Below are 12,423 nucleotides of genomic sequence, written 5' to 3' on the forward strand. Positions count from 1 at the left end.
GGAGGTGGACGGAAGGAGATCTAAGTCTGCCCTCAGAAATGGTAAGGGCAGCAGGAAAGCATCCATGAGGGTTTCCTGGAGGAGATGACATTGGTGTTGGGCCTAAAGGATGAGTATGCACTTGCCAGGCACAGATGGGAAGGAGTGTGAAGGAGAACTCACTAAAGCAGAGGGAATGGCCTACACGAAGACACAGAAGTTTAGAAACAGCATGGTGTGTTGGGAAAAAAAGGTAAGCAGTCTGTTCTGGCCAGAACACGGTACGTGTTAAGAGGTGCTGTAGGGGGACGCCTGGGTGGCTCAGTTGGTTAAGCAGCTGCCTTCGGCTCAGGTCATGATTCCAGCGTCCTGGGATCGAGTCCCGCATTGGGCTCCTTGCTCAGCAGGAGCCTGCTTCTCCCTCTGCCTCTGCCTGCCATTCTGTCTGCCTGTGCTTGCTCTCTCTCCCTCTCTGACAAATAAATAAAATCTTAAAAAAAAAAAAAAAAGGTGCTGTAGGAAAGCTGCGGCAGAGGCCAGACTGTGGAGATATTTAAGGCCACTGAAGCAGTTGGCATTTATTCTGGAATCAATGCCGGGTGCCCCTCCTGGTCTGAAAGGAGAGTGACATGGTCAGATGCGTGCACGAGAAAGAGGACTCTGGCAGCAGCGTGCGTTTCAGGTTCTAAGCTCTTTTATCCCTCAGCCGTCTGTCAGAATGGCAGCTGGGCTGCAGCTCTGCAGCTGGGGCTTTTCATCAGGCCGCAAAGAAGCCGCCCCGCCTACACAAGCAGCCACAGGGCACATGCACCACGTTCACGGTTAGGGTCTCCGTGGAAGCACACTAGACCACATCTGAGTGCACAAGTCACACGAAAAGGCACAGGAAGTAAGAGGCAGAGGCAGAGGCAGCAGGACAAGCCCTCTGGTAAGCTGAGCGCTCACGCAGGAAGCTGCTGGAGGATTTCTCAAAGGTTGCTGGTGGTAGGGCTTTTTTTCACTCAAGCTATATTATGTTTCTGAACAAGTTTTTCTGCTTGATTTTCTTTCAATCAGGAAACCTCAAACACTAAGCCTGAACTGGCAGGCCTACCCGAGGGTCACTGTGCGGTTTTCCCAGCTGGCGAGCGGCGCGGAAGCAGCAGGAGACAGGACGGGGACAGCAGCGCAGCTTACTTACCCGATCGACCTTCATGATCTGAAACCTCTGAGAGATGTCCGCAGTGTTGGCCGGGAGGCGAGACCTTCCGGACACAAATCTCATGAAGAGCACGCGCTCCTCGTTGGAGAAGTCCTCCAGCGTGCGCCAGAACCACTGCACCAGCTGGTGCTGCTCGTCCACCTCCCGGTAGCGCACCACCTTCTTCAGGACCTCCACGGAGATCTCGGGCATCCCACACACCATCTGCTCTAGCTGCTTGGCCGTGAGGAGCGACAGCAGTGGCACCGGAACGATCCAGGACATCCCTTCTCGGACGGCAGCCACCTGCTCCCAGGAGAGCTGTGCATCAGACACACATCTGCAGACAGGGCACCTCCCACCTGCTCCTCTGCCCCCCAAAGACTCGACCTGTCCCCCGGAACCCAAGGCGCACATGGCCTACTTCCCCGGCCGCCAACCCTCTATCTGAGCTCCTCCCTGCCTGTGGGAGGGACTTCTACACTCCTTCCAGTCCCAGGTCAAGCCAATTGAGGAGCTTGCCTTCTGCTCCCACAAAACTCAGCCCGCCGCCCTAAGCCCCCACCCCTGGGGGTGCCAACCCACTGACTCCTATCCCCCAGCACGCATGGCTGTGCAGTTACACTGGGCCCTGGGGGCTACTCTGTCTCCTCCTTAGGGTAAGACACTCCTAGAGGATGTGTCTACGTTCTACTGTTTCTTGCACTTATATTTTTCTTTTGAAGAGTTATATCCTTCTGGTAAAACTTATTTGTGCTCATTGTAAAAAAAAAAAAGAAGTTAGAAAAGTACAAAGAAGAAAGTAAAACTACCAAGGCCTTTTGGAGGAAGGCAGTAGGAAGGACAGAGTATTTCATCAGGAGACTTGGGTGTCTGAATCCCAGCTCCGTTTCTTCTTTTACTTTAATTTTCTCATCTGAGAAATGAGGCAAATGACTGCTGCTCACACGACTATGATGAGAATTTTCGATGCATGTCTGTGTGCCCTGCTGCTTCTGTTCTCTCCCAGCATGGTGCAGAGAGCAGGTCAGCTGCGGAGTGCTGAGGGGGGCTGGAGGGGCTACCCACACAGTCTGTTTCAAAAACACCCCACGGTCGCACAGCAACGTACATCCTACACACAGACTCATTCACTGCTGTCAAGATTTGTTCATAAATCCTTCCTCACTCTTGGCCAACTCAGAACCACCAGTGATAATTAGCAAAAGGAAAAAACCTGAGGACCCAAGCAGGAGCCACACCTTGGAGAAGACCCTGGGGCTGTGATTGGTACAAAGAAGTCCCACCCTGGGCTAGGGAACAGGACTGGCAGCGAGGACCGTCTGGATGGTTATTAAAAGGAAGACTCCAGGGCGCCTGGGTGGCTCAGTGGGTTAAGCCGCTGCCTTCGGCTCAGGTCATGATCTCAGGGTCCTGGGATCGAGTCCCGCGTCGGGCTCTCTGCCAGCAGGGAGCCTGCTTCCCTCCCTCTCTCTGCCTGCCTCTCTGTCTACTTGCGATCTCTGTCAAATAAATAAATTTAAAAAAATCTAAAAAAAAAAAAAGGAAGACCCCAGCCAAAGTTTGCCCAAACACAAGCTGTTGTGCCTGGTAGAATACAAACCAAAAGCTATCTGGAAAAAAATGAGGCTGAGGTATGGGGCTGGCTGCTTGGCGGGGAACAAATGGGGACAGCTATGGGAAGAACACTGGGTTCTAAGAGAAGAGGAAGACGTGAAAGAGGAAAAAGGCCTCCTTGCTGAGAAAGGAACAAAGCTACGGCTGAGCAGAGCATGACTGGCAGAGAGTGGAGGGGCAATCTGACCCTCAGAAGAGCCTAGACCCCACAGTTAAACCTGGTTTGGGACTCTGGCTTCGCCTTGGGCACATCACTTCACTTCTCTGCCTCAGTGCTTTCATTTGTGAAATGTGACAGTAATCCTTCTCTCACAGAGTAACTACAGGAAACACCGCACACGAGGCAGCCTGGCCCCACACCTGGCATGCAGAAGGTATTCAATGTATTTTTAGCCAGTTACTCACTGGAGATTAAAATTCTGAACAACTGGAGACAAACCCTAAGCCCTGGCTGTGTGAACAGCACTGCCCACAAGACCTGCCCTCACTAAGGGATAATAGTTTTCTGACTGGACTTGGTCCAAAGCCGGAGTCAAAGGAACCAGAAATGAAAGGCACAGAACATACACACTTCAAATGATGACACAGCCTTCAAGCCTCAGTCTAGCTCCCAAGAAGACCCTAGCACATTCTGCAAATAAAGTACTACTAAAGTGGCTTTTAAGGACTGTATAACCAAAAACCCATTTTTGGACAAAATGTTCATTTCTTTAGTCACTCATCGCATTCTCATCATTTATTATTAAATGCTTACTACAATGTCAGCAGAACAAGGATATTTAGGAGATACACACACACACACACACAAATATTTATGTAATATATGTAGCACACATGTATGTAGTATATATAATATAATGCATTCTTCACTCAAAGTCTTACAAGCTAATTGAAGAAACAAGATTCGAACTCTGTGGTCTAGTTCTTAGACCACAACATAGAAGTATTATGGTATCTTGAAAAATTTCTAAGTATCAAAAAAGATTTCTACCGGCTATGGACTTGGAGGAAAGCTGGTCTGCGGAGGAAAGGCATTTGCAGCTGGGGCCTGAAGGGACTGCAGCAGGAGTGGGGGAAGAGGCACTCACACGGGATTGCAAGACCAGTGTGAGGGGTTTATTCACATGGCCCTGACTGACCCAACTGGAGTGGGGGACCCTGGGTTGGGGACAATAAGAGATGAAGACAAACAAAATGAAGGATGAGTGAGAAGGCAGGTGTAAAGGCCTGGGTGAGAGCTTGGCCTCAAGCCAACCAATTTAGAGCTGTCCTAAGGCTTTGAGTAAGGAGACAGGAAACCCAGAGGTAAGGCCTGAAGTCTCTGAACAGGGGCTGAAAGGCAGATACAAATTAACTGACATGGTAGTTCATATACCCAAATTCAGCAGTAACCAGTAAGCTCTTTTTTGAAGAGCTTTCTTGTTTGAAGACAACTGTAAACATTCATATGCATGTCCCAACGTTTCAGCTCACCTGTCGGTCCATCTCATGAAGTCGATATTCAATGGCCCTCTCCACATACTCCTTCCTGTTGGAAAATGTCAGTGGGATACTATTTCCACCAGGAATTATGGGAACCATCTTGCCATCAGCGCTCTGGCCAACAAAAGAATCAAGAGGAATCATCTAAGAAGAGGAAAAAAAATATTTTTACTAAAAAAATACCATACATTACACACAAATATAGCAAAACAGTAACAACATTAAGACTTCTAGGGATAGGGTGGAGCAGCCGGTTAAGCATCTGACTCTTGGTTTTAGCTCTGGTCTTGATCTCAGGGCCACGGGATCAAGCCCAGCCTCAGGCTCCACCCTCAGTGCCAAGTCTGCATGGGATTCTCTCTCTCCCTCTCCTAGCCCTGCCGCTGGTGTTTGCTCTCCATCTCCCCCTCTATCTCTCATATAAATAAATAAATCTTAAAAAAAAAAAAAAGGAATTTTAAGGATTAAAAATGAGGAATCGAGGTAGCTGATCATGCCACTTGGTCAGAAGGGAACGTGCTGACCCATCTGGCTATAGTTAACCATTTCTTTGTCCTCAAACCAGGTTCGATGAACTCTGGTCCCCCCAGGCCTCCCTCTCCAACTGGGTTCCCTTGCTTGTCCATTCTAGCAGGCAGAGAGTAGACCAAAGAGGAAGGAGAGGAAGCTGGGTGCTGGTGCCAACTCTACCCATGAGCGGCTTTTGAAGCTTTGCAGGTGAGCTGCTAGGGCAGCAATGGGACATGCTGTCAGTCAAACAGCAAGGGGAAGACCAGATCTGAGTTTCCCACAGAAAAATTCTGGTCAATACCAGCAGAACACGGACTGGCCAAGATTTACCTCATGGAAACTGTCCTCGGTAATCCCACTGTCTTCAATGTGAAGAATGCTGTTGAGGGTCTGCACATAGAGCAGATCCACCTCCTCCAGGTCTTCCAGGGTAAGTGGGACACAGCACAGCTGCTTCCACACCAGAGGGGCCAAGTGGAGGTCCAGAGGCTTCTTTGTGCGAATGGCAACCCCCATTAAAATGCCCAAGAACTTAAACTGCATTAAATGTTCATCAAGGCAGGCGGAGGGGTTAAAAAGAAACCTGCAAAATTAAAGGAAATTCTTCAAATAAAACTGACCTCATTTCTATTGGAAATAAGTTATCAGACAGCTACAGCATTAATCCAGACCTGTGCTGTTCAATGTGGTAGTCATTTGCCATATGTGGCTACTCAAATTCATTAAATAAAATTTAATGGAGTTCTTCAGCAACTCTAGCCACATTCTGAGTGCCCAACAGCCACATGTACCCGGTAGCTACTCTTTTGGACAGCACAGGAACCATATTTTGAGTTATTTTCAGAAGAGCCGTGAAAGAGGAACTGAATGGTCCATCTGTCCCTGAGTTACCTGCTCCAGGATGCCCTATCTCCTAAAATCATTTCATTTTATCATTTACAAGTCCATGAAGCAGGATCCAAAATTTAAGGTTTGGGAAATTTAGGCATTACACAGAACCACTAATACAAAGTGCTGTGACTTGACAGCATATCAAATCTTCCTGATGAGTTCTGATGCAGAAAATTCTTTGTGGGGAGGCCACGAGGGCCTTCAGAAACAGAAAATAAGTCAGGTTTCATTATCAAGTCTGGATTTCCCCTACCCCTCAATATTATCATTGAGTTGGTTCCATAATAGAGTCATGATAGAAGTGCTTCAGTTTCCTTATCTGTGAAAAGGTTGTAATAATAGTTCCTACTCCTTTGGGTTCTAATGAGGATTCCATGGGATAATATGTAAAAGTACTTCGAGCAGGGCCTGGCCTCCAATAAGCACTCAATAAGTGAGCTATCATTATTATCGTAGTCAAAAAGCACTTGATGACTGTCTCACCTATCCCGATTGTAGCCCACTTCTGCAGTGGCATTGGGAGAGGGTATAAGGAGGTCAACAATACCAGTTTCAAGTTCCTGTAAAAGAAAGAACAGTTTTTTGAGAAATGACAATCAAATGCATCAAGAGAACAACTAATTACATTAAAGATCATACTGAAAAGAGATTATTTTGAGGAATTTATAATGTTATGTGACAACCAGCCAACCAGCTGTCTCTATAATTTTTGTGGTTTTAACTTAAAATGAAATTACAAACATTCCCCCCATGTAGAAAATATCCTGTAGTTTGCAGAACTAAGATAAGAAAGTCAATCCAGGGCAGGAGCTGGGGTATCTCTGAGCAGGGTACAGTGATATTCAATATCAAATAGACCCAGCAAATATTAGCTACAAGTTGTTTTAGTCACAGAATTTATCAGAAAAATTCTGCTACTAGGCAAAGAGGGAAGGATCAGAGTTGACCTGGAAGCAAACTTGCCACTTTAGATATCAAAATAAGAGCTGGTCCAAACTCTTAGTATTTGTTTTTCTAATTCCACTAGAGCCTGACAGTTCTACTTCATTCTAAAAGCACCAGAATTAATCAGAGCACATGGGTGGTCCTGGATTTGTCCGTTACATAAATGTAAATATGTGTCATTACTGTTTCTTCTGCCAGTATTAGAGCAGGACAGTGAGTCACTGGTAGAGTCAGGCACTGACATTTATTTACTCAGTAAGGTATCTTCACACAGATGTCACAAACCCTTGCTATAATTCACTTATACATCGTTAACAGCATGATTTTTATGTAAGGCTCACAAATGCATCCTTGTGACATTCATAAGAACGTGTCAGACAGTAGGCACTGGAAATGGTAGGACAGCCACCATCTGAACAAATGACTCAGCAAGGGGATACCGCATGAATATACCTGGCACATCTCTGTGATCGTGTCATCAAACACTCCCCCAGCGTCATCAGCCCCTTCTCCAACCAGCTTCACCTTCCACGCTCGCGAGGGCAGACGGAGGTCTGATGCATTAAGTTTAACTACTTGTCTTGCTATTTGGACAAAGATGGGCTTACACTTCCGCCCTCTTCAAAAAGAAAGGGAAAACAGAATGAAACACAACTCTAACTTCCCATCAGGGGGTGAACACACTAGTTTAATAATAGCTGAGCAGTGGGCTAGGCCCACTGTGACCGCATTGGGAACTAGGTAGGCACCGTTACTCTCTTAGCTTACAACCCAGGAAGCGGGAGCTCACAGATTAGTCAGGAATCACATTCATCTAAACAAGTGCTGGCTAGCTAGTGAAACATGCACACACATGCTAACCTGGTTGATATCCTCTTTACAGTAATTTGAGGTCCATAGTTTTTGCCTTGAACCATGGTTTTTCCTATGGAGCGCACCATCGGGAGGGTGTAGACTCTTGGAGCTAACAGAGGCCGAAGCTGTCCCTGTACGATGCCCCACGTGCCAGCATTATAATGAGATGTACTGCTCTGTAACAGAGAGAGAGCTTATCACAGATGGCACAATTCAAGGCTTCCCAGAAAGAACACTTTTCACTTTCAGAACATAATTTTTTGGTTTAAAAGCATAAACCTGGATAGCAGTAACTATTGATAACTTTTAAAAAATATGTTTTTCTGATAAAATATACGATGATTATTTTCTAAAACTTGGAAAATGCAGAAAAGGACACACATGTGTACACACTGAATCCCCGCAAGCTCCACGGTCACTCTCATCTGTCTCCCTCCAGCTCTCTTCCACGTGTGCAGAGGGACATTCCTCACATTATTGACAACACACTGTTTATGTGATGTTCTGCTGCTTTTCTCACTTAACTCTTTATCATCAACATTTCTCCTGCTAATTTACAAACAGTTTTTTTAACCTTCTGTTCAGTGCTGCACAGTATTCTGCTGCCTGGCTGATTATCTGTTTCTAACAATGATCTGTCAAATCTCTCACATGCCCCATGATGGGTTACCCAAGGATTTCTAACAGTTTTACAACTGAAACACATTTTGGCAGGCATGCTGACACATTACACAAGCAAACACAGCCAGCTTGCTTTCTTCCTAAATTACTAGACTGTTCTATAAAGACAGTCAAATCAGCCACATTTACTTTCTCCCCCCACGGGACCCAGAAAGCTCATCTGTGAGACGATCAGGAAGTCTCTGCAATGTGTCAGACTCATTTACAGAGTCACTGTGACAGTGGGGTGACAAAACTGTGTGTGCCTAGATTTAGAAATCACATATTGGACTTTACAGAAAATACATGCTTCACCATTCGTATTTCCTTGAGCTCCAGACAGACCAATGCATAGAAGGAAGACTCCTCTGTATCCAGCAGCATGATTACCAGTATCTGGCCTATCCCTAAACCAGCAGTAAAATGGAAACAGAACTGGTGCCTTTTCTACCTCTCTTGGGAGCTGAGAGCAAAAAGCATTAGCCATGGGCGAATACTGCAGGGACCTGGTAAGCACGGGTAGTGCTCCCAACCCAACATGTTACCTGGTTGTTAGGGCTGAGGTTCAGGAGCCTCCAGGAAGAGTACATGAGGTCAGAGAAGTGGTAGAGCAGCCGGAGCCGGGCCCTCGCGGTGTGGATGCTCACCTCCCGGAGCGCCCCGTACTGGGGGGGCACTGCGTCAGGCAGGCCCAGCTGCAGAGGTACAGACACACCTGCCCAGAGAGCAAGCAGATGCTTATAAAGGAGAAAGTACTGCTTTCATTTTCAGTATTTTGAAAATTTTCAAACAGAGAGGTTGAGATAAGTATACAATGAACATTCATTCCACCACCTAAATTCTAGAATATTTGCCTACATTTGCTTCATCACATGTTTATCAATTCCTCTCTCCATCAATTCATCTTTATGCTTTAATGCACATGTGTTATTTTTTAAGATATCTTGTTTTATTTATCATTATGGAAACTTTTTTTCTCCTTTAGTTTCCCATTTAACTATGGGACTTAAACAGTTCCTTCACAAAACAACAAAAACAGGGGCACCTAGGTGGCTGAACCCATTAAGTGTCTGCCTTCAGTTCAGGTCATGATCCTAGGGTTCTGGGATCAACCCCCATAATGGGATCCCTGCTCAGCGGGAAGCCTGCTTCTCCCTCTGTCCCTCCCCCCAGCTCATGTTGTCTCTCTCATGCTCTCTTTTTCGAATGAATAAATAAAATCTTAAAAAAAACAAAAACAAAAAACCCAAATTCTTCCTTTTGTATTTGATAGCTGCCATCTTCATAAAACATAGGATGTGAGCCAGGACCAGGTAGGCAATTCTGGAAAATGGGAATGGGCAACTCAGCAGTCACCTCCCACACTTCCTAGGGATCTGACAGAAAGTGACCGTTGATGTAATGAAAGCTATGGGTGCATGATTCATGAAAGCTTTGTACTGCAAGAATAAGAGCTCTGTAGAAGCAAAGACTGTATTCATGGTTCCCCTCTTATTAAAAACATATAGAGTAAACCAACACTTGCCTTATTTGAGTTTCATGTAAATAAAGATTTGCACAGCTCAATTCCATTTATTTTACTCCCAATTGATTTCATTAATACTGTCAACAAAAGCTAACATTGATTAAGTATTTCTATGTGCTAAGCACTATTTTAAGCGCATCACACAAATTCTTCATTTAATCCTATAGCTCTTTACAACAGGGGCTATTATCATCCCATTTTACAGATAAGGAAACGGAGTCTTAAGATCACACAGCTTGTAAGCGAAGCAGCGAGGATTCGACCTAGGCAACATGGCTCCGGAGTCTGGACCTTTAACCACCACACTGCAGAGCCTCTCTCCTGAAGTGGGAGTGAGATCTCTGTGAGATGAAGAGGACTCTGAGTATCAAAATTGACCATGGGTGAGCAGCACTGCTCATTCTGGACTCTACTAATCAGAAAACATCTCCTCCTTGTTTGGAATCTACTTGGCAGTCCTCATTTGCTCCCTAAGGGTATTTAAAAGAAAAAAAAAATCTCTACAGTGAGTCTTCTCTAAGGACTTAAAAGCAGAAGTCAACAAAAAGGGAAGAGAATGCTGAATTCCTAGGCACAAGGTTACTTCAAGGAAACTCTAGATCCTGACACACCAGAGAATAGTATAAAGAAAGGGCTTAAGGGCCTGGCAGAGAAACAGCCCAAATGTAAAGAGATGGATAAGGAATGATAAATGCCCCACACTTGTGGGGAATCCAATCTGGAGAGTACTCAGCAGAATGTGAAACACATAAATACACATTTTACTTTCTTTATATCCTTTTTTTTTTTTTTTAGAGATTTTATTTATTTTAGAGAGAGAGTGAGAGAGAGAGCACAAGTGAAGGGGAGAGGCAGAGGGAGAAGCAGACCCCCTGCTGAACAGGGAGCCAGATGTGGGGCTCAATTCAGGAACCCTGGGATCACTATCTGACCCAAAGGCAGGCACTTTGACTGACTGAGTCACCCAGGCACCCCTTTATATCCTTCTGTAGTTCTGGGACTGCATAATAAACAAAAAGGTAGAAACTGCCTATCAGTCCTACTACATGCTGGAGTAAAATGGCAACATTTTCTTCTTCTTCTTTTTTTTTTTTTGCTGTACCAACGCACAGACAACATCAGGTTTCAAATGGTTAATTGCACTGAAGAATCTGACAATTGGTCTCAGACCTTTGAATCTTTATTCCTAACACCAGGCCTTAGAAAACTATGATTCACCACTTATTCTGTACATGAAAAAATACTTAGTTGCTGCTCTAAAATTATACATTTTTGCTTGCCTAAGTGATATGTTTTCTTCTTTTGGGGGTGCAGAGAGGAAGCGCTTTGTGATGAAGTCTGCAGGAGAATCACCTGCTATGAAAGGATTTACAGTGCTCGGAGCACCAAGAAGGCTTGGTTGTGGGGGGGCCTGGTGGTCTCAGCATGATGCCTGGATGCAGTGGGTGAGCAGCAAGCAGCCGGCGCGGCTGGGGACCACTGAAAGAGAAGCTCTGAAAGAGAAGCTGCGGGAGCATGGATATCGCATCTCTCACCCGGTGCTCTTGGAGGGACAGGCGGCGCTGTCCAGGCAGCACTGTGGCAGCGGCCAGCTGAGATCTGCCGAACGTTTTTCCCTTGCAAAACTGTTACCAGGGTTGGTTCTCGAACGTGGTTGGTGTGGCCTAAGCCAAGCTGGGAATACATTACAAAAACAAAGAGTCAATTAAAAAGAGGAAGCAAGGAAGTCAAGATGATGCAATCTGCCTTAGGTGGTAGGCAGATATAAATATCTATACCAAGCAACAGCATCAAAATGAAATTAATTCTGATGTTCTCAATCAGAATAGCCCTCATAGCTCAGACTATCTCCTAAAAACTTGGCTGCAACAAGGCCATTCCAAAGCTAGAGTTAAGTCTTAATGATGGAACACATCCTTGGATTCCAATTCTAAAGAGGAAATAATTCTTTGAAAGTTAAAAAAGTAACAGAATCATCTATAGAACTTTTATTTTAAAACACAGATTTCCTTCTAACATGGTCGGCCAGGGTAACAATAAACAATTATAAAAGCATACAGAGAAGGAGATTTTCATCTCCAGATCTCTGTTCTTAGAGTACGAGTGGAATACCCAGTGTTTGAGCGGCTAAGCACCTCAACGTCATTAGGGAGGATCATGTCAACTCCCTGCCAATAACCTCCCTAAGGCGTCTTCAGCAGCTACTCTCTTCTCATTAAGACCATGTGCAACTGCAAGGATGAGCAGCTTTTCCATCTGTTAACACAACGATGAGGTGACCACAGAGTCAAACTGAGGCTACCAAGAGTAACAATGGAGACCTTGAACTTGAGGGTCCCTGCTCAGTGGGCAGACAGAGGACTTATGGAGGAAGGGGATGTGGCTCTGCATCTGGAGGGCTGAAACCCACTGTAGCAACAGGCATCCCAGACATCTCCCACTCAAATCCCTCCCTCCTTCAGATATAGGGTAGGCTGAACACATCAAATTCTTAAATCTTCTCTCAACCTCTCAGAGGCTCAGTTTATTCTTCTGTAGAATGGGGATGACAAGATTTCCTGCACAAACACAAATATCCTATCTACAACATACTGTGTATGGTACTATGTTCTATTATTAAATATAAAAGTATCGTTGTTTCATTCTTTCCATGTTGCAGATCAACTGATGCTCCCAGGGCCTAATCTCACAGACTACATTTAATTAATCTCAGATTACAGTAAAAACGATGATGATAGTAGCAAATACTTATAAAGCACTGCTTACTATGTGCCGGCCC

General features: G+C 45.3%; 1 protein-coding gene across 7 annotated transcripts in view; it reads right to left on the bottom strand.

The window, feature by feature from the left end:
* HERC1 (HECT and RLD domain containing E3 ubiquitin protein ligase family member 1) overlaps positions 1 to 12,423 on the bottom strand; it is a 195,961-nt gene that overhangs the window by 2,454 nt on the left and 181,084 nt on the right. For all 7 annotated transcript variants that reach the window (XM_047736349.1, XM_047736348.1, XM_047736351.1 and 4 more), the window contains 8 exons: positions 11,180 to 11,318; positions 8,665 to 8,834; positions 7,466 to 7,635; positions 7,058 to 7,223; positions 6,143 to 6,219; positions 5,099 to 5,351; positions 4,250 to 4,402; positions 1,160 to 1,465 (listed from right to left, as the gene is read on the bottom strand). In XM_047736349.1, the coding sequence (XP_047592305.1) occupies positions 1,160 to 1,465; positions 4,250 to 4,402; positions 5,099 to 5,351; positions 6,143 to 6,219; positions 7,058 to 7,223; positions 7,466 to 7,635; positions 8,665 to 8,834; positions 11,180 to 11,318 (1,434 nt within the window). The remainder of the gene's footprint in view (positions 1 to 1,159; positions 1,466 to 4,249; positions 4,403 to 5,098; positions 5,352 to 6,142; positions 6,220 to 7,057; positions 7,224 to 7,465; positions 7,636 to 8,664; positions 8,835 to 11,179; positions 11,319 to 12,423) is intronic.

This window comes from Lutra lutra, chromosome 7 (genome assembly GCF_902655055.1).
Source record: "Lutra lutra chromosome 7, mLutLut1.2, whole genome shotgun sequence".
Lineage (NCBI taxonomy): Eukaryota > Metazoa > Chordata > Mammalia > Carnivora > Mustelidae > Lutra > Lutra lutra.